The sequence below is a fragment of the Eptatretus burgeri genome, chromosome 13 (assembly GCF_056783735.1).
Source record: "Eptatretus burgeri isolate ZD-2024b chromosome 13, Ebu_testis_v1, whole genome shotgun sequence".
NCBI lineage: Eukaryota > Metazoa > Chordata > Myxini > Myxiniformes > Myxinidae > Eptatretus > Eptatretus burgeri.
Window position 1 is genome coordinate 41,800,177 of NC_140973.1, and position 23,117 is coordinate 41,823,293.

The window sequence follows — 23,117 nt, forward strand, 5'->3', positions numbered from 1 at the left end:
GGGGTTATCAACGCCGACACCATTAAAAAATGACCGCTTTCTGTGGTTATTCCCGTACTCATGACCTCATGGGCGAGTGAAACATCAGAAACAAAAACAACCACTTTCTGATTCATACGCGATGCGGCACGAATATGTTCATCACCGATTATATTCCCTACCAAGAGGATAACATTCTCGACCGGAACTCCTTCAGGAGGCACGCACACAAACGCATGCTTCCTGGTTAATCCCTCGCACACCTCACTACGAGAGGGTGCATTCACCATGATGGCGATGTTATCACTTCCTTTTTCTCCGGTTCAGAAAAGAAGGTGCCAAACTGAAATAAGTCAAACAGAGAGAGAGAGAGATGGAGAGAGATGGAGAGAGATGGAGATGGAGATGGAGATATGAGTTTTGAAATCTTTTTATTACAAAAGAAACAAGTAGTAAACAATTTCAATCAATGTCGATGAACAATCAAGGAACAGGAATCCATGATAACTCATTAAAGTAGCAAAGATAATTAATCTCCCTCCACCTTACACAAAACTTCAACTTTGCACCATTTCTGAATGAAATCATTAACTTGCGGCATCTCTGGGTAAAAATAAAATTCCATTATAAGACCGGCACGTACAGAACCTTTAAAGGCGAGTAAGACATTGTGTTCTTCTAAATGAACATCCAAAATCATTCTCTTCTGAATCATGTAGATTGAGAGTTTTGCTTCAGCGAGCAGGAAATTTGCAATTTCAGATCCAACATTTTTGCAAGATTCAGGCAAACAGTGCACAAAATTATGGAAAGAAAAGCACAAACCAAATCTCTGGAAAAGAAAATTCAAGAGTTGAAAAAGCGGAACCAGCCTTTGCATCCAACATAAGCATGGAAAATGTCCTGGGAGTGTCGGCAAACAGGACATTCATCAGATAACGCAAGGTTCAGTCTTTTTAAAAACACGTTTGCAGGTAAGGAGTAGTGTGTGAGCCTCCACTGTATGTCTCCAGCACGTTTAGACACAGGTGACGTATACATGGAGGACCAGACAGGAGATGATGCAGCAGAAGACCCTTCCAGTGGATGGTCAGCGTCCTATCGGGGATGGCAGAAATAACAACATTAAGACATTGCATATACAGAACGGTCTTTGTCCAGGTTTGTAAAGGCTTTGTGGATGGAGCGCTAGAAAAAACAAAAGTCAGGTAAGTCAGGATGTGTTGTACTTGTATCTTGAGCACCATGCAATGGAGGCCATGATAAATTAAAATAATTGAAAATTTAAACAATTGAACGGAGATGTCCAATTAAACGAGCTGACTTGACATGGCAGACTTCTATAATCTTGTTCGGATTCTGCCATCCAGAATCTACATATTAACACTGAAGGACCAATTTTGTGCTCCTCCTAGCAGTCGCGTCACGTTTTTCTCGGTACTGTGACCTGGACTGAAAGAAACTTCGTACCTGTAAGAGTGCGTCGCACATAGTGGCAATAGTCAAACTTCAACTCTGAAGCAGAATAAACACTTTTCGTTGAGATGGGGGCGAGGAGTGAAGAGGCGGGGGGCAAGGTAAGCAAAGTTTTGGGCGGAGGGAAGCAAATTGAAAGCGGGAGACAGGGGGAAATGGGGCGGGGGCTGGGTTGAATGAGGCGGAGTTGAGTGTGAGGGGGTGGACAGGGGGGTAGGGGCCCGGGGGCAAGTGGGGCGGGGAATCAAAAGAGGGGGGGCAGGGAGTGAAGAGGCGGGGCTGCGGTAATTACATTTTTGGGTGGGGGGTAAGCAAATTGAATGGGGCAGGGGCGGGGGATGAGTCGGCAGGGGCAAGCACATCCTGTCCAGTCCATGTCCCTCGAGTGTGTGTGAGCTGGTGAGAATGGTTGAATGAACGGAATCCGTCTGTGACGGGGTTTCAGCTAGTAAGTATGATTGACGAAGTCCCTCACAAGGAAGAAACCAGATTCAATGAAGGATTGAATTAGGGACCTGCTTTGGTAGTCATGATGGAACAGGTCAGGTCAGGTATGGGAGCATGTGCCAGAACAGCACGTCGCTGCGTCCACTTTCCGCCAGTACTCCAGGGGCCTCCGTCTGGCCATCCCCCAGGCAGATGCCAGGCCCATCCCCATCTCCTTGAGATGATGGTCAACCTGCTGCAACCACGAGGCATGTGGTCGGCCCACTGGCCTCCTCCACTCATGAGACTCCCTCGCTGAGAGAATCTGGTGAGCAGGATCAGCGTCAGGAAAACGAGCCACATGTCCATACAGCCGCAACTGACGCTCACGGACCATGCAGGCAACAAATCTCATCCGAGTCTCTCTCAGCAACCGCTCGTTGGACACAAAATCCGACCAGCGATAGCCAAGGATTCTCCGAAGAGACCTGGTACCAAAGGAATTAAGTCTCCGTCTCAGATCCTTGGTCAGAGTCCAAGTCTCGCATCCATAGAGCAAGACTGGAAGTACCAAGGACCTGAAGACTCGGACGTTCGTCCTCCCGCACAGGTACCGGCAGCGCCACACCCCATGATCCAGTGAATCCATGACTCCCCAGGCCTGACCCAGACGTCTATTGACCTCTGACTCACAGCCAGCAGAGACATGAATATCACTGCCAAGGTAAGTGAATCTCTCCACGACCTCAACATCCTCACCACAAACAGACACAGACAAGACAGCAGCATCCAAGATGTCACCGAAAGCCTGGATCTTAGTTTTGACCCAAGAAACCCGTAATCCCAGCGGCTCCGACTCCTCTTTCAGCACCTCGAGGGCCCCCAAAAGGATGTCTAAAGACTCCGCAAAGATGACTGCATCATCTGCAAAATTAAGGTCCGAGATCTTGACATTCCCAAACGATGCACCGCAGCTTGATCTCTCTGACATCCTCCCTAAAATCCAGTCCATACAAGTGCTGAAAAGTGTAGGGGCCAGTACACACCCCTGATGAACTCCAATAACAACTGGAAATAAGTCAGAGATGGTACCACCACACTTCACAGCACTCTCAGTACCAGAGTAGAGTTCAGACATCAGATCGATCAGTTTTGGTGGCACCCACGAAGAGCAAGAATCCTCCAGAGGAGATCCCGATTCACTGAATCGAACGCTTTACAGAGATCAACATAGGCTGCAAGCAGCCCCTGCCGAAACTCTCATCTGCGTTCGGTGAGGACACGAAGGGCAGGATACGGTCAATCGTTGACCTCTTTGGTGTAAAGCCTGACTGCTCTGGACGCTGGTGCTCAAGCAGATGGTGGCGAACCCGATCATGAATTATCTGAGCAAAGACCTTGCCCGGCACTGAGAGCAGCGTCACCCCTCGGTAGTTGTTGCAGTCTTGGCGATCACCCTTCCCTTTCCAGAGAGGGACAACAAAGCCCCTCTTCCAGTCAGTTGGGATGATGCCTGTGTTCCAGGCAGAGCACAGAACTGCATGCAACGACATGAGTGCAGCATTTCCACCAGCCTTGAGAAGTTCAGCATGGATGCCGAAGATCACTGGAGCTTTGCCCCGTGAAATGAGGACGAGAGAAGAACCTTCAGAGTTTAGGCTTTATTCCATTTGATTGAAGCCGCTTCTACGGGCACACCAGGAAATACAGACGCAGCATGGAGTACAAGCAGTAAGGTACACACGCGCAACTAATCACCGCAAAATAAATCAGTATTATATATCAATCAGTGTTCTCACCATTCAATGAGCACCAAGTGAGCCGCCGACATAAAATGGCAATGCCCCAGGGACAAACCCCGCGGCCGAGCCGAACCTCAGCTTTATCTCTTCTGTGCTCGAGCCGGGCAACATGTGATCACACGTCACGACCTTCCATTTACCAAGCTGTTACCTCAGATACTCTCTCATCGTCTTTAAAATGTAACTAGAGGCCCAGCTAACGCACCATGATTACTTCAGCGCTACAGGAGTATACATTTCAAGCAATGCGAGCTATCTAAACTACAGAAGCATACATGCCAAGCAGTGAGGATTATTTTGAGTTGTAGGAGCATGGTAATGAGCATCGATATATTATGTAACGAGCATATAGGAGCATGAGCATCGAGGATGCCGATAATCCCCTTTACAGATTGAGTCGGCGAGGGGGTATTATTCGTCGGCCTCTCCGGGAGTAGATGGCGGTTTCACTTGAGGGAGGCTTCCGATCCTCTTGGTGAGCCTCGACTCGTGCCGGAGATGACTCCCCGATCGCTCTCGGGTGGAACGCGGCAGCTCCGTCATCACCCTTCTCGGGTGGAGTCCCTGGGGGGGGAACACCTGGGGAGGGGATGTCAGAGGGAAGTGTGCCAGATGGTGGTGTACCTGCGGGAGGAGTGCCTGAGGGAGCCAAATGACGAACCGACACAGTGGTCTCCCTGCCATCCGGGAGCCTGACATGAGCGTATTCTGGATTCGTACCGATGAGTTCGACCTCTTCCACCATGGGTTCATACTTGCTTTGTCGTACCGGGCGTTTCATGAACACTGTTCCGGGATGGGTTAGCCAGCTGGGCACCGATTGGCCGTCAACATAACGCCGCTGGTGAGTAAACATTCGTTCGTGAGGAGTTGCATTGGTGGACGTGCAGAGCAAAGAGCGTATGGAATTCAGAGCGTCGGGAAGGGTAACCTCCCACCGCTCGGGGCCCAGTCCTCTTGATTTCAACGCCGAGTTACGGCTTTCCAAATAACTCCATTATATCGTTCCACCTGCCCATTACCCTGTGGGTTGTAACCCGTCGTTCGACTAGTTGCTATGCCGTGCTCTAATAGGAATTGTTTTAGCCCGGCCGACATGAAACACGGCCCTCTGTCTGAATGTATGTACGAAGGTTTCCCAAACATAGCGAAGAGGTCAGAAAGACATTTCACGACAGTGCCCGAGGTCATATCCGAGCACGGAAACGCGAAAGGGAACCTTGAATACTCATCAACAACAGTGAATATGTATCTGTTGTCTGTCTCGGTCGGCAGGGGCCCTTTGAAGTCAATGTTTAGTCTCTCGAAGGGAGAAGTGGCCTTGATCAGTCTGCCAGAAGCCGAACCATAGAATCTGGGTTTTAGTTCAGCACAAACAGGGCATGAAGCATTCATTTGTTTAATATCTTCAATAGAATAGGGCAGGTTCTGTATGCGTACGAAATGTGCCATTCTGGTTACCCCCGGGTGGCAAAGAGACACATGGAGGTCTTGCAAAGCCCGACTGATTACCGCCGAGCAGTAGACCCGCGAGAAGGTGTCTGCAGCAGGGTTTTCCCTCCCGGGCCGGTAAACAATGTCGTAACTATAGCAGGCTAGGTCTATTCGCCATCTCATAATTTTTTCATTCTTAATTTTCCCGTTATTTTTCCCATCAAACATGAATGCCACGGATCGTTGGTCCGTAACGAGCGTGAAGTGGTTTCCCAGTAAATAATGTCTCCATTTACGCAGGGCTTCGACGATGGCGTACGCCTCCTTCTCTATCGCCGAGTGTCTCTGCTCGCTTCCAGAGAGAGTTCTCGAGAAGAACGCGACGGGTCGCCCAGACTGATTAAGCGTAGCAGCTATCGCGTGATCTGAAGCGTCGGTCTCCACCACGAAGGGCACCGAGCTATCGATCGATAATACCACGGAATTACTGATATCATCTTTGAGGCTGTGGAAAGCTGTTACAACAGCGGCATCTGGTGGAAAGTTTTTGCAATGCACTAGGGGATGTATTTTCTCGGAGTATTGCGAAATCCATCTCGCATAGTAAGCGAACATGCCGATCACCCGGCACATTGTCTGCAGGTCCTGAGGTGGGGGTAGCTCACGAAGTGGGTACAATCGCTCAGGATCAGGCTTAATCGTGCCGTCGGCTATTGTGTAGCCGAGAAGGTCAATTGACCTTGCCGAGAATACGCATTTCTCGTAGTTGAGAGTCAGATTATATTTTCTAGCAATGCTCAAGAATCTGTCCAGATTCATGTCATGTTCCCCCTGATCCCTACCGCACACTGTGACATTGTCCACGTAAACAAAAGTGTCTTTGAGGTTTTCATCTGAGATGATGTCGTCCATAACCCGTTGGAAGCAAGCTACTCCATTCGTGACACCGAACGGGATTCTCCTGAATTGGTAGAGGCGTCTACCTGCCTGGAATGCGGTGTAAGGTTTGTCTTCCTCTCGGATGGGAATTTGGTGATAGGCGCTTCGCAAGTCGATGGTGCTGAATATCTTATAATTGGCCACGCGTTCGACCATCTCGTCTATGCGCGGCAGGGGGTAGGCATCGAGTTGGGTAAAGCGATTGACCGTTTGGGAATAATCGACAACCATTCGTTTCTTATGGTTCTGACTGCTGGTTACTAACACCTGTGCGCGCCATGGCGAATCGCTCGGTTCTATAATTCCCTCTTCCAGTAATCGCTTGGTTTCTGAAGTGATGAAATTCATGTCAGCAGTGGTATATCGTCGCGATTTGATCGCTATCGGTTTGCAGACCGGCGACAGGTTAGCGAACAGCTGGGGGGACGTTACCTCCGCGGTAGTCAAGGCATTTAAAATCAGACGAGGTTTGCTTCCTCCAAAGGGTATTTCGACGCTCGTGTGCTGCTTGAGGACATTATGACCCAGAATTACGTCTGCGCATAAATCACGAAGCACCAGTACCCTTACATCCCGATGCGTGTACCCTTTTACGTCCAATTCGACATTGCAGTACCCTCGTACGCGGGACTGCAGTGATGTGGCGGCCATGCATACCGTATTGTCTGTCGGGTGGATTTTCCATTTCCTGCCCTTCACTAGCGAGCTGTTGACGAAACTATCAGAGCTACCGGTATCAATCAGTGCCTCAGCCATATGCCCGTTAATTCGTACGTTGATGATAGCCTTGGATAGATTCCCCAGGGAGGCTGCAGTTAGTTTATTTTGCGAGTAGAGAGCCGCAGAAGTGGGTTTATTTCTCCTTAGAGTAGATTTACATACCCTGGCATAATGCCCTTTCTTGTCACAATTCATGCATGTGGCATCTCTGGCGGGGCATTTTTGGCGGAGGTGCCTTTTGTACCCACAAAAGAAGCATTTACCAACCGGAGTAGTTGCTGAGGAGCTTGACGTGGCCTGTGTATCCGGCTCCTCGGGTGTTTCTCCATCCCCTATGTCTGGCTGTGTCTGTGCCAGTGGGGTTCCTTGAGTTCCCATCGCAGCAGCGTTCATTAGCAGCATCGGTGTCCCAAATGACTCAGATTGCTGCTGAGCCGTATCCATCGCTCGAGCCTGATCAACTACCTTGTCAAGAGTGGGTTGCGCTTTCTCTAGTAAGCGTTGCCGTATGTGGGCTGATCTAAGTCCTTGGATGAATGCCTCCCGTGTGGCTTCCTTTCGGTGTTCCTCGGCGCTTACGGCCCGGAAGCTGCAGTCTTTTCCCAGCTGATTCAGAGCTTGCAGGAACTGATCGATTGTCTCCCCGGCTGCTTGCCTGCGTGTGTTGAGAAGATGTCGTATGTATACCTCGTTCTTGCGCTTCACGTAGAGCGCCTGCAGCACGTCGATCGCTGCTTCCTTAGTGTCGCACTCCGAGAAGAGCCTGTATACGCCGGGCGAGACATGATTCACGAGGGCGGCCAATTTGTCGGCTCCTTCTTCGATGATGGTCAGATAGTGTGAGAAGGAACAGAACCAATGCGACCATTTCATTTCTGAGTCAGTCGCGTTTGGGTCTGCGTCGAACCTCTCGGGTTTGTAGATCTTGTCCATCGTTGGTTGAGAGAGCCGAGAAAACCAAATGGAATAAATTGAAATGAGGACGAGAGAAGAACCTTCAGAGTTTAGGCTTTATTCCATTTGATTGAAGCCGCTTCTACGGGCACACCAGGAAATACAGACGCAGCATGGAGTACATAAGCAGTAAGGTATACACGCGCAACTAATCATCGCAAAATAAATCAGTATTATATATCAATCAGTATTCTCACCATTCAATGAGCACCAAGTGAGCCGCCGACATAAAACGGCAATGCCCCTGGGACAAACCCCGCGGCCGAGCCGAACCTCAGCTTTATCTCTTCTGTGCTCGAGCCAGGCAACATGTGATCACACGTCACGACCTTCCATTCACCACACCCCGTTTCAACTGGTTCACCCCAGCCCATGTTTCCACAAGTGAAGGTGGACCACAGTTGATTCGAGGGTCAGCAACAGGGATTGTAACACCCTTGACGTCCAACTCGACAGCTGGGGGATCAGCCTGGTACAACCGCTCAAAGTAACCGGCCCAGCGGGCCTTCACTTCAGACTCCTCTGTCAAGAGCCTACCACTCTCTGCTCGAACTGCAGTGCTCCGAGGGATGGGCTTGGATGAACGCAATGCGCGAATTCCCCTGTAAGCGGGACGAGAATCACCTGTCCACAGGTGATGCTCTACCCCCTCACAGATTCCTCGCACATAGGCCTCCTTGTCCACCCTCAGTGCACGTACAGTTTTACGCCTCAGCTCCCTGAACAGCTCAGCTCTGCCATTCAGCCTGGTCCTGCGACTCTGGGCAATGGTTTCCAGTGTCCCTTGAGAAACAAAATTCTTCTTTGCCCTGCGGTGAGCTCCAAGACATCCACCGGCAACATCAAGGACGGTGGTCTTGAAGGCACTCCACAACTCTTCAGGACCCCCCAAAGCACCCAGACTCCCCAAGTGTCCACTCAGCCTGTTCGCAAACTCCTCAGATACTCTCTCATCCCTGAGCTTGCCAACATCCAGCCTAGGCTGGGATGGTACCATTCTCCAGGATTTAAGGTGCAGCTTTGGAGTTGCTACAACAAGCCTGTGGTCAGTATTGAGGAACTGAGCACTCCGGTAGACCCTGCAGTTCTGGATCATCCTCCAATGACCGTCAATGAGGACATGGTCAATCTCCTTTGCCACACCACCAGCGTTGGAATACCAAGTCCAGCGATGAGCTTGTGGGCGCTGAAACCATGAACCAGCCACCCTAAGTCCATGACTTCTTGCAAAGTCAAGGAACTTAGTGCTATTCTGGTTCATAGTTCCTGACCCATGGGGACCAACACGTGTCTCATAACCATCCCTATCAGTTCCAGTCGATGCATTGAAATCCCCCAAGACAAGAAGTGTATCTCGTCTGGGGCACTGATCAACCACAGACTCGAGCGTGGCGTAGAATGCATCCTTCACGGTGAGATCACTCGCCTCAGTCGGAGCATAAACAGAGACCAGGGAAATGACATCTAAGGAGTGATGAATCCTTAATCTCATGATACGCTCGTTGACCGGTGTTACCTCAATTATCATTGGGATCAGCTTATTGGACACAGCTACAGCAACTCATTGGGTATGGTAACCATCAGAGCGACCAGACCAATAGTAGGTGTAATCACCCACCATTATCTTGTCGCAATCCGGTCTCCGAACCTCAGAGAGAGCTGCAATCCCGATGTCCAAATGCTTGAGCTCAGATGATAACAGAGACAGGTGATCATCCTCTCTTAGGGAAAGGACATTCCAGGCATCCACCCGAAGGGACCGCCTCAGGTTAACCCAAGGAGACCGCCGTCTGGTGGACGACACCTCAGCACCACTCCGACACACTCTCCCGCAATCTGACCCAGGGATGTTACCCCGTGGTTTTCCTCTTATCATCAAAGATTGGGGGTCCCGAAGGCTTTGCCCCAATCCCGTCATCCGGTGAGCTGCCCTGCGAAGGGAAGCTGCACAGGAGGTACTCCCATGGAGTGGGTTTTCAGATTTTTTTTTGCGTTTTTGTGTTTTACGGAATGAAGGGTTTTACAGTGGCCGGAGTGCAAATCCTGCCACCAACCTCCTAATAAAAAAGTAACCCAACTGTAGGAGGACGTCCGCAGACACAGTTGGGCACTAGATATGGATGGCCGTTGGCTCACAAGGATCTCCTCCGCCCTTTGACAGGTTTTGTTTTTAATCCTGCTGGGTGTCCATATCCAAACACCCTCCTCACCAAAAAACCTGGTGAGGGAGCCGGTTTGTCGCCGACAACCCGACCATGGAACAGGTTAGTACAGGTTTACATGGTACCTGTAGCAGGTCACAGATCGAACCTGACCTGACATGATGGAACAGGATGTTGTAAAAGACAGGTTCACACGTAAGATTACAACATTTATATGAATCCTTGTTTCGTACTGGAATGACACACTGACTGGCATTCTGGAGACTTTGGTAGAAGGAGGGCGGTACTGAGGTGTCGATTCGCCGCAGGTCAAGTAGGAAGAGCTCGGGACCACACCTGAGCTTACCGGCTTTCTGCAGCAAACACGAAGCCATGGGCCGCCAAGACAGGACTTCCTTGTACAGAAGTTGACGTAAGGTCGTCAGCCGGAAGGACAGTATTTTGCTGGTAATGTCCACAAGCCTTTTACCGTCTTTTGCTGGTGAGAGACTCAGAAGATATGCTCGAAGCTGGTGCATGCCATTCCAGAAAAATTCCACAATTTTTCGTTTGCAAATTAATAATTAGTGATTTGGGGGGGGGGGTGGGGGGTAAGACTATTTTTTTCATTCTGCAGGTAGGGTGGAATATTGGAAATAATAACTTTTACTAATAGAGAATCGAGCGGAGAAACTGGAATGAAAATGTCGGGCTCGACGGATAAGCCCGATTCCACAACACTCGTGACCATACTTTCTTGTAAAACAAAAACAACAACTTTCTTGTTCATTCTTGATGCTGTGAGGACATGCTCAGTGTCGATAGAGAGATAGAGAGAGAGAGAAAGAGAGAGAGAGAGAGAGAGAGAGAGAGAGAGAGAGAGAGAGAGAGAGAGAGAGAGAGAGAGAGAGAGAGAGAGAGAGAGAGAGAGAGAGAGAGAGAGAGAGAGAGAGAGAGAGAGAGAGAGAGAGAGAGAGAGAGATAGAGATAGAGATAGAGATAGAGATAGAGATAGAGATAGAGATAGAGATAGAGATTTTTGCAGAAACGAGTCATGTACAACAATTAACTATGGTTCGAACCCAGGGAGCACAAGACCTTTCCAATTTTCAAAGAGGACAAATTATTGGCCAATCAGAAGGTGGAATCAGCTCAAGTCAGATTGCTCAGAACCTTGGCATTCCGCTTTCTACGGTCAATCGGGTGATTGTCCAATTCACCAGCGAAGGCAAGGAATCCACAGCTTCCCGTTCTAGTCGATCTGGGCCCTCAGAAAGGTGTCTTCGAGCTGTCAAGCAGTCCATTGAGAGATGTTGCAGAGGAGGTCCAAGTTAGCTCAAGAACTTCCTTGCAGTGCCTTCATCAACTGGGCTACAATGGGAGACGAGCTCGGAGAAAACCTCTTCTTGGACCAACCAACATTCAAAGGAGAGAGAGAAGTCGGCTGACGAGATGGCCAACAGACCCTTGGAGTTGTGGCAAAACTGTCATTTTATTCAGATGAGTCCCAATTTACTCAATTTTCTGACAGTGGACATGTTTGGGTCTGGAGACTTCCCCGTCAAGAGCTCTCTTTGAACCGATTGCAGCCAACTGACAAACACGGTGGTTTTTCAGTGATTGTTTGGGGAGCAATCTGGAGCGCTGGTCGGTCAGAGCTTGTGGAGTGTTGGCAACATCAACTCCACGATACACATTTCTATCCTTGAGGATGGACTTCTCGTCTTCTCCACTGGTCAGAGGGTCAAAAACAACACTGTTCATGGAAGATGGAGCTCCATGCCACACTGCAAAAAAGACCAAAGAATGGCAGGACAGAAATGGGATCAAGCGACTTCCATGGCCAAGTCAGTCTCCTGACATGAATCCCATTGAACACCTCTGGGCCATATATGATCGAGATGTCTGGAAAAAGTCCACAAAACCAACATCACAGACAGAATCACGAACCCGTTTGTGTGAACCCTGGGCAGAAATCCCACAAGATAAAATTTCAGAACTCGTGAGTTCTCGACCTGAAAGTGTAAAAGTATTGAAATCTGCAAATGGCAAGTCTACCAAATACTAGTGTTTGTATTAAAAGGGATCAAATGTACTTTAAATGTTTAATAAATAAATTCTTTTAAAATCATGGATTCTTGACTTCTGTCATGTCTCTGTACACACACACACACACACACACACACACACACACACACACACACACACACACACACACACACACACACACACACACACACACACACACACACACACACACACACACACACACACATACATACATATACACACACATACATATACACATATATGCACACATACACACATACACACGCACTCATACACGCACACATACACACATATACACATGCACACATACACGCACACATACACGCACACATACACACATGTACACATACACACACATACATGTACACACACGTATACGTACACGCACACACATACATGTACACACATATACATATACACACATGTACACACACGTATACGTACACGCACACACATACATGTACACACATGTACGCACACATACACGCACAAATACACACACACATACATATACACACACATACATACATACATATACACACACATACATATATGCACACATACACACATACACACGCACACATACACGCACACATACACGCACACATACACGCACACATACACGCACACATACACACATATACACATACACACACATACATGTACACACACGTATACGTACACGCACACACATACATGTACACACATGTACGCACACGCACACATACACACATATACATATACACACATGTACACACACGTATACGTACACGCACACACATACATGTACACACATGTACGCACACGTATACGTACACGCACACACATACATGTACACACATGTACACACACGTATACGTACACGCACACACATACATGTACACACATGTACGCACACGCACACATACACGCACGCACACACATACACGCACGCACACACACACACACACACATACATGTACACACACGTATACGTACACGCACACACATACATGTACACACATGTACGCACACGCACACACACACACGCACACACATACACGCACGCGCACACACACACACACACACACACACACACACGCACACACGCACACACACCACACCACACCACACCACACCACACCACACCACACCACACACACACATATATACACATACACATACACATACACCTTTTATATTATGGGTTCATTATGTTTACATTTAAATCACAAACGACTTCGAAAAGTGTTTGTGTTGGAAAGGAACAAGAGAAATAAATAATGTTTTTACTCCATTAAAGTTTAATTGATGAAGACATTGAATGAAAAGTTTCATCATCACGTTTCTCGTCGGTTAAAGTTTTGTGAATTAGAAATGCCCTGGGGGCAGCGAGTTGTTTGCTTTTCTGTTTATAATCATCAAAAGAAGCTCTGAGGGCGTTTTGGTTTCGTGCGATGCTGGAGAACGTTTTCCCTCGGTGGGTGGAGTATTCCGTGTGTTCTTGAGAGTTTTGGGAATGTCTTCTCCTCCCGGAGATATTTTGCTCACCTCAGGTTTTTAATTTTTATACGCTCGATATATATATATATATATATACATATACTGTATATCGGGGGCTTCGGGGCGGATGATTATTATTATTCTTGTCCTCTGCCCTTCACTACCCAGTCGAGGTTTCCCTGCTTTTCGCAGCCCGCCATGCAGTTACACTTGGTGCCTGGAGAGCCCACGGGGATCAAAGTACTTTCCGCCGCCGCGTTGTGCGGTTCTCTACCCGAGGTGCTCTCGCCAGCTCATTGCGGTAAGGGCGGAACTTCGTGTGGAAGGACTCCAGAGATTCTCGGTCGCGTCCTCGTGCGTCGGTCGCGTCCTCGTGCGTCGGTCGCGTCCTCGTGCGTCGGTCGCGTCTTCGTGCGTCGGTCTCGTCCTCGTGCGTCGGTCTCGTCCTTGTGTCTCAGTGATGAATAATTTTAATTGTTGGCCTGATTATCGAGATGAGACCAGATTTTATGAATGTTAAATAAGAACAGAGTTCAATTTGTTCGACCACTTTATTAGCGTGGAACGACAATAATCAAACAAGTATTGAACAGGTTGAAACACCCACAACATCCCTGGCTCCGGGTCAGGCTGCGCATGCGCACTGGCACAGGGGACCGTCGATATGTAGAAGTACCGTAAAGTACAATGTTCTCTATCTCCCTCCGAGTCTTTATTATGTTAATAGATAAAGGCTGAGAAAATATTAAGTTTAATGAATGAACAAAAGTTTATATCGCCCATCGTGTGACTATTCCATGGAGTAGTCCTTGTGCCAGGCAGGCACGCTGGTCGCTCTGGTGGATCGGCGTTGACCTATCGCTGGTGCTGGTGGTGTCACACCGGGCCCCAGTGGGGATGGGGCTCTCGGGGTTTCAGGGGCCGATGGTGGCGTCTGAAGGATCGCGCGCCTCGGTGTGCCTCGTCCTGGTGCTGCTGGCGTGTCTAAAACGGGTGTCGTCTTGCGCCGGGGTGTGCATACTGACGTCAGTGCCGGCGTGGGCCCCGTTGGCGTCGCAGATGTCACGGGTTCGCTGTCGAGGTCAGGCAGTTGCGGTGTTACAACGGGTGCAGGTACAGTGATGCGGGTTGCTAGATCATCATAGATAGACCGGGGTGGCAGCTGGTCATTGCGAACTGGGCTAAACTTGCGCAGGAATTTCCTGTTCCGAAGTGTGACTCTGCCCGAGCCGTCGATCTTGATCACGTATTGGTCGTGTTGGCGTACCTCCACGATACTGCCTGTCTTGTCCCATTTTTTGGGGTGGAATCCTGTCTGGTTCTGTACGCGGACTTGGTCCCCTACAGCAAGTGGCGGAAGGCGTTTGGTGTGTTCTGCCCAGGTGTCGGCTGTGCGGATATGACGTTTGCGGAGGGCCTCCTCCCTCGCTTTCAGGGTCTCATGCCAAGTGTCGTGCGGTCTGTACTTCCCGGGGATAATTGGGATGAAATCGCGTATCGGGCGGCCGAAGACACACATTGCCGGGGAGATCTTCGTGTCAGGGTCAGGCGTGTTACGATATTGTAGTATCGCTCTCTGCACAGCGTCAGTGTCAAGTTCTCCCTGCGGGCTGGTGTTGTCCGTGATAAGTCGTTTCATTGTCTTAACTCCAATCTCCGCGCGACAGTTGCTGTGAGGGAAGGCCACCGATGACAAGCGGTGGTGTACGCCCCATCTGTGCAGGAATGACCTGGTCTCGGTGGAGGTGAACTCCGGTCCCCCATCCGACGCGAGCTCTTCTGGTGTCCCGTACGTCACGAAGGCACGACGTAAGTGGTTTATGAGTCCGGCGGCGCCACCCGTCGACTTTGAGATGATCGGCCAGTTCGAGTATCTGTCCACTGTCACAAGGTAGTGTGCACCCCTGTGTACAAAGAAGTCCGAGCACACTGCCTGAAAGGGGTAAACGACCGGAATAGGTGGAGTTGGTGGCGCTCCAGGCTGTGATGGTGCCATCCGGTGGCAGTGTTCGCAGTTTTTCCGAGTGGCGCTGATGTCGGCCGACATGCCTGGCCAGAATACAGAGGATTCTGCGCGGGCGGTCATCATTGATACGCCCTGGTGGGCAGCGTGTAGGGCGCTCAGCACATCGCCGCGGAGTGAGGGTGGTATGACTACTCGGTCCTTGTATAGGATCACTCCATCTGTCGATGTAATGTTCTCGCGGTACTGGTGATAGTCGCGAATTGTCTCTGGCATCTCGATTTTTGAGTCGGGGATGCCGTTCATTGTCATTCCCTCCAATATGTGCATATCGCCATCGCTGCTGGTGGCTTTCCCTGACGCGATCCCATGTTACTGATCGCAATGATTCGAGGCCCGCGGCACACCATGCCAGGTTGTCTTCGACGTCGTCGTCATACTCCGGCTCAGTTTGGCGTAGGAGGGACAGGACGTCGGTGTGCGTGCTTGGTTGGAGGTGGGTCGCTATGGTGGCATTGTCATCTGGAAGGTTCATGAGTGGAGGTCGCGTGGTGCCAACTGACCTGCGCGACATGGCATCTGCCGCCTTGTTCTTCATGCCCGGGATATGTATGATGCGGAAGCGATAACGCAGGGTCTTCTCCTTGAGGTTCCTGAGGCGGGGGTTGGGTATGTCGTCAAGTGCTCTGTCCGAAAGGAGTTTCAGCAGTGGTTTGTGGTCTACCGCAACGATCAGGTTCTCGCAGCCCAGTACGAAGTAGCGCGCTTTGTCCAAGGCGTCCGCGACTGCGAGAGCCTCGCCCTCTATGGGCGCGTATCTGGATTCTGCCGCGTGTGTAAATCTGCTGCCGACCAGGGTTATTTTCCATCCATCAGTGCAGCAGAATGGTCTAACTGGCACGCATCGGCAGTGCTTTTGAAGCAACCAGAATCCGATTCCCTCCTTCGACCAGTCCGTGGCGATGCATGTTGGCTTAGTTTTGTCAAATATGCGGACACCGTGTTCGATTTCTTGTACGATCACGTCTTTCGACTCGCGGAATATGTCCTCTAACTCCATGGACCACTGGAAGCGTTCTCCACTTTTCAGGAGCTTCCGGAATGGCTGCATTCGTTCGGCCATACTAAAGGCATATGCCACCTGGTTGACAAGCCCGAACCACGATCTGACGTCGGTGATGTTACGCGGTTGTGGGAAATCGTGGATTGCTTCCAGGTAGCGGCTGCACGGTCGCACGTCGGTCATGGTGATGGTGAAGCCCGCGAAGTCCACCGTGGGTGCGCTGAAGACAAACTTCTCCGGGTTGAGGATGATTCCATTCCGGCCGCATATATCCAGCCATTGGACCGCCTGGAAGTAGCTCCCTCAATCGTGTCTGACCATAGGAGCGTGTCATCTACGCACTTGGTCTTGTTACCAATGTCCGCGACGATCTCATCGTATCGTCGTGAGTAACCGTCCCCCGATGCCATATACCCTTGTGGGGCAGATAGGTACCGGTAGCGCCCCCGTGGAGTGATGAAGGTCGTCTTGTGGCGGTCATCCTCGTGTAGGCGGACGCTATGGTAACCGTTCCATGCGTCGAATACTGTCTTGCGCTTCCCGTTAGGTACGCGTCTCGCCTGGTGGAACGGGGATTGGGTGTGGTGGGTCTCGCGGAACGCATGCTTGTTCAAGGCCTGAAAGTCGACGGTGCGTCGCGGCTTGCCATTCTTTTTCGCGCAAATTACCATGCGGTGACACCATGTCACCGGCGTGCCGACGGGTACTTCCTCCAACACGCCGAGCCGAACGTCCTGGTCGAGGCCTGCTTTTACCTCATCTTGCCAATGTATGGCCACGGAGATGGGAGTGTGATGGGCAACCGGTGTCGCGTTCTCACTGAGCATAAGACGTAGTGGCGGGCCGGTCATTCTCGGTAGTGGCTGGTGTGGGCACGTGTTGAATGTGCTCTGAGCATACATCCTGAGTAAATGTGACTGTAGTGCCTCTCTGTTGGCCTCGGTCGCTGGCATGGGGAGTGCGGTCGGCTTGGTCGGCGGCTCCGCGCGTCGCGGGCAGTCGCACAATTCCGAGGTTGTCAGATTCACCTCTCCGAGTGTCGGGAATCTGTCCGAGATCATTCCCAGGTCCATGCAGGCCGCGCGGGAGAGGAAGATGCGGTCTGAAGAGTCCGTCACATACGCGATTTGGCGCGTCTCCAATCTCCGAGCGTCATCACTGTTACCGGCGAATCTGACTACCACGGCTCCGAGGATACGAATTCCTCTGTTGTTTGCGGCCTTCATGGTCATGGATACAGGTATGAGGTCCTCGGTACTCAGGCCCATTTGTTGGACGACTTTAATGCCGATCAGGCAGCTCTGGCACCCCGTGTCTGCCATAGCGGGTAGGGTTACCGCGCGGGTGTGTTTCAGGAGGTTAAAACCCAGCGCTTTGTAATCCTCGCGCTTGTTGGTGAGAGTGAGGTTGACGTATGGCTGCGGGTCGGATATGCGTTTCATCCACTTATCGCACATATCATCGTACAGGTGGTGAGCGAGGGGAAGCGTGCGCATTTCGTCCTCTGTGCTGGCCATGGTGACCGTGCATAGCTCGACGAAGGCTGCCGTCTGCTCGTCGTACATCCCGTCGGTCTCCTTAGATGGGGGTCTTGCCGATCGGCCGCCCAGGCACGCCTTGTCGAGGTGATTCTGGCGGTCACACTTCCGGCACTTTTTACCGTATCCGGGGCACTCGGCGCGTCTGGCGCGCCATTGAGGCGTTTTGCCGTGGCCCACCTCGCCGCAGTAGATGCATACTCCTTCGGGCTTGGCCTTCCGTTTTTCCGGCCTGGCTCCTACTCTGGCGCGGACGTCCTGTCGCTTTCCCCGCCGATACGAACTACTGATCGCGTCCGTGCTCTGAGTGTCAAGCAGGCGCGATGCCGAGCGTTTTCCAGACTCTTTGGCCTCGATATACTCTATCATGTCCTTTAATGGCATGTCCTGGTTCTTCTCACCGAGTAGGTCAAGTTGTATTGCTTGGTCCGCGATGCCACGGGCAACCACGTTGCGCAATATCTCTTCGGTGAAGTCGTTGACCTGATCGCACCCCGCCTTGGTGCACTTCATTTCATACTTGCACGTGTCCGCCTGCCCCTTGATGCGGGCGTGGAACGACCGGACGGGTTCCTCGTGTCCCTGCCGCATGTTAGACAGGGCCACTCGAGCTACCATCGTGTTCTCCGTCCGGACGGCGAGCGCCTTCATGGCGGCGAGGACGTCTTCTTCATCGCTGCCCACGAGGCTCCGACCCGCCGCGCGAGTGAGGTCCTTTCTCAGCTCCTCCTCACAGCACTCCAGTAGCTGCGCGACTATGTCAGGTCCGACAAGCTTAGTACCTGTTTTGTATTCGCCCCAGCGGGTTATGAAGTACGACCAGGCCTCGCCCGTTCCGGCCAGTGCTATGGAGGGACGCTTGAGTTTCTCCATCTTGGCATTCGAGCTCGCCGCCCTGGGGCGGCGACGTGCACAGTGGCGTGTATACTCAACATGGCCGCCACCACTGCCGCCTCTGCGTGTGTAGCCATATAGTCACAACCCTCGATCGGGCACTCTGCTTCCACCGGCGCCATAGGAACAGTTATTCTGGAGTAAACGTTCTATTTTCGGTGATGCACACGTGTGTACAGTGTCCTGGGGGCGAAGATTGGGTACAGTACCCGAGAAATCCAAACTCACTGTCGACGTTCTCGTGGTCCGTTTTCACCCAGTCGTGTCCTCCTCAGCACCGACGATCTTTACTCGACTGCATCAAGCTGTTTGATTATAAATAAGAACAGAGTTCAATTTGTTCGACCACTTTATTAGCGTGGAACGACAATAATCAAACAAGTATTGAACAGGTTGAAACACCCACAACATCCCTGGCTCCGGGTCAGGCTGCGCATGCGCACTGGCACAGGGGACCGTCGATATGTGGAATTACCGTAAAGTACAATGTTCTCTAAATGTCATTTCGTGCTGGTGTTGGTTGATCGACGAAACGCAGACACAAGAAGAGGCCATTCGGCCCATCAAGTCCTTGTCATCTCCACATTCCTGACAACATTACCCAAATACCACTAGTTAATTAATTACTGCCTAACTAATTCCCACATGACACAATAATGTAAAACAATGGGACACAAGGAAATTAGACAGGTGGAGGCTTTTAGCCCATCATGGCTGCCCCACATCAACACCACACCAATTTAACAAAACTGGAAGGGAACTCGGTAGAGTGCGTACCCCCGCCCCGTAATGCCTGATCCACGAGAACATATTGGGCCCAAAACATTTTTGAAATATCTATCTCTCAATGGTGAAGAATCACTTAAAAATTCTAGTAGTCGGATTTGGATCCCGATCTTCACTAAAATCTGATCAGTTCGTCCTTGTCACACACCGTGCTTTCCCACAAAATTTAATCCGAATCCGTACACAACTTTTTGAGATATCGTGCTATATATTAATTTTGCCGTATCTCAATGGTGAAGAATCAATTAAAATTTTTTTTTATCAGATCCAGATTCGGATCTTCACCAAAATCAAATCAATTCTTCCTTCTCGCACACCTAACCTGCCCACCAAATTTCATCTGGATCCGTCCACAACTTTGAGATATCCTACAGACAGACAGACAGACAAACAAGAAGAAGACATCGTGCAGAGCACGATATTTGCAAAATGCATAAAACAAATTTGACCTAAAAAATAATTGGTGGTTGAAGTCGATGACCAAATATGCAACAACTCTTCAAATTTCAAGTCGATGTGATGAAAATTGAGAATTTTAGAAATCTCACCTAAGATGTTGACCTTTAGGTCGATGTTTTCCTCAAAAATAATTGGCTGATATTGTACCCAATGAACCCTCCCCCTCCCCCCCCCCCCCGTTACCGTTATACCCATGAGAAAACTGTCCCTGTTAGAACCACTGCATTGAGCTCTACATCTTGCTTTTCATCTTCATTCCAGACAGGCTTTTAAATCAGATGTCATGATGATTAATTGGACACTAATTTTTGCTATTGGCATGAATTTTGGCCAGGTTTGTGTGTTCCACAGTTTGGATGACGAACTACTCCAACGCTGCTGGAGTACTCTGAAAGGGAAGCCATCATCCTACACATAGAGTCCCTTTATAGAGAGAGTAGCGACAACTTACGATTTGACGCCATTTTGAGTCCATTCAGTGCGGTGCGTGTGCGGAGCCGCCGTATGGCACTAGTGCATTGAACCGTGTATTCCATTATGTTCTCTATGTATGAGAGATGGGAATGGTCTTTTCCATGTTGATAATGAACAAATTATGTGAAGATGACAAAATAGAAGATTTATGACAACTAAGAGCCATATGATAAAGAAGAAATTCACAGAGCTGATTGTGATTTAACAGTCACAGACATTTTTAGAACCATGACAAAGAAGGAATGAACTAGACAAGTCCACGTGCTGCTTATTTCAGCCTCATTTTAATTTCAGGGAGGCGAGAGCGAGACTCGAACTCTCACCTCCTTGTTTATACATGTACATGTACAATACAATGTTAAGAGTTATCTTTGTATTTCTGCAGTTGCTTGACCTTGTTTATCGTGTGTGTGTGTATATATTTGTGTTTGTTTAATTTTCATATTTAAATTATTAATCTAAACTTTGCTGCAAGTTGCTGATCATATATTAATCCCACCAAAAATAGATTAGCCCACCCCACCCGGCCTCCTCATTCATTCTCTCTCTCTCTCTCTCTCTCACTCACTCTCTCACTCTCACTCTCACTCTCACTCTCACTCTCACTCTCACTCTCACTCTCACTCTCACTCTCACTCTCACTCTCACTCTCACTCTCACTCTCACTCACTCTCACTCTCACTCTCACTCTCACTCTCACTCTCACTCTCACTCTCACTCTCACTCTCACTCTCACTCTCACTCTCTCACACACACACACACACGCATGTACTAATGCACACACATACAAATTATAAATTAAAAGACACACACAAACACAAGTTAATGTCCTCACACATTCAATGCATGCCCCCCCCCCCCGAAGGTAAAAGCCAGTCCCGACCATTCTACACTCAGAAGTTAGATGGGCTCCCTTCTATGCTTCTATGGGGTGTTGACCTGTTTAATATCCTGAGATCTGGCAGTATACACCCATACCAATAGATTTTAAATCTTTGGTATAACCTACTCTTAAAAGCTAGGGTTAGGGTTTAGGGTTTAGGGTTCGGGTCAGAATTAGGGTTACTGTTGACCCTAACTCTGCCTTTAAAGAGTGGGCCGTGTTAGTCAGTGGGTCGAGTTAGCCCGGACCCGTTCTCCGTTCATTCGTCTCTGTTTTGACTTTCGTTTGACTTTGACTTTGACTATGAGTCTGACTTTGGAGACATGATCTAGACCCTATGTTAATTGATCTAGCTCAAAAACTCCAACTTAAACTTAATTTTAAATAAAGATGCCTTCCCCTTCAAGTGCTAATTAATCCACGAGCAATGGATAACAAGCCTGGAAAGCCAAAGCAAAGGCCAGTCTCACTCGCAGCACACAAGTATACGCATATGGGACCATCACCACCATCACACTGACCTGGCAGAGAACTGACGAAGAAGTTGCTTTCCATCCAACACAACTGACTCTGTTCTCCCAGATTTTCTGTCTTTTAGCATCTGATGGAAATCTATACATCTTGAATCCCTTCTCCGTTCTATTTGTGCACCCAAAGGCACAACAACCTGTCATTTTGTCGTAAAATCGATGTAAAACACGAATGAGAACTCTGCGTACAGCAGGAACGTTAAAACGCTGACCGATATGCATCCGATCCTGTCCGCGATGGACTCAAAATGGCTCCAGGCAATCACGTGACTAGATTTTTCCGGACCCTCTATGTCGCTACTCTCTCTATAAAGGGACTCTACCTACACATTGCGGAAATGTCCATTGGTCGCATGAAGCATGTGTTTGCATTTTTGGGCTTCCTTAACCGAACATTTATAAAACATTGATCTAATTATATAACTGCAACTATCAATGCTTGCACGAGTGCCGAGGGCAATTTATCTTCTTGACGCTGGAGGATAAAACGCTGAATGCTGTGCACAGCACAATGTGACCAATCGCATGATAACTTCTCTTAGCTGGTATTGTCGTTTATCGTAGTTGAATCTCCCATCACTTTCTCCTTCTCCACCCTACTTATGCACCATACTTCTGTCACTCCATGATCAATGAAACAGAAAACTCAACGTGAAGAAAAGGGAAATGATTACCTAACCTACAATGGCGTGCAAAAATGTTCACCTCTTCCAATAATGCCACATTTAGATAAACTAGTACGGGCCCGTAGGTGCGTGCCCATAGGTGAGTGACAGTATGTGTAGCCCTCTCTCGCCCCCTCTCTCTCTCTCACCCTCTCTCTCTCTCGCCCTCTCTCTCTCTCGCCCCCTCTCTCTCTCGCCCCCTCTCTCTCTCGCCCCTCTCTCTCTCGCCCCCTCTCTCTCTCTTGCCCCCTCTCTCTCTCTTGCCCCCTCTCTCTTGCCCCCTCTCTCTCTCTCTTGCCCCCTCTCTCTTGCCCCCTCTCTCTTGCCCCCTCTCTCTCGCCCCCACTCTCATTCCCCCTCTCTCCCCCCTTTCTTGCCCCCCTCTCTCCCCCTCTCTCCCCCTCTCTTACCCCCTCTCCCCCTCTCTTGTCCCCCCTCT

General features: G+C 49.7%; 2 protein-coding genes across 5 annotated transcripts in view; one reads left to right on the top strand and one right to left on the bottom strand.

The window, feature by feature from the left end:
* Positions 1-393: 393 nt before the first annotated feature.
* The window catches only part of NBR1 (NBR1 autophagy cargo receptor), a 129,864-nt gene continuing 107,140 nt past the window's right edge, over positions 394-23,117 (bottom strand). Inside the window, exon 19 of the transcript XR_015050710.1 lies at positions 394-1,077. The gene's annotated coding sequence lies outside the window, so the exon portion shown is untranslated. The remainder of the gene's footprint in view (positions 1,078-23,117) is intronic.
* Positions 13,354-23,117, top strand: part of MARS1 (methionyl-tRNA synthetase 1) — a 74,517-nt gene continuing 64,753 nt past the window's right edge. The window contains exons 1-2 of one of the 4 annotated variants that reach the window (XM_085852190.1): positions 13,354-13,400; positions 13,592-13,724. In XM_085852190.1, the coding sequence (XP_085708316.1) occupies positions 13,622-13,724 (103 nt within the window). In that variant the 5' untranslated portion in view covers positions 13,354-13,400; positions 13,592-13,621. Of the gene's footprint in view, positions 13,477-13,591; positions 13,725-23,117 lie in introns of all 4 variants that reach the window. The other 3 variants (XM_085852189.1, XM_085852192.1, XM_085852191.1) reach the window with 3 other exon arrangements.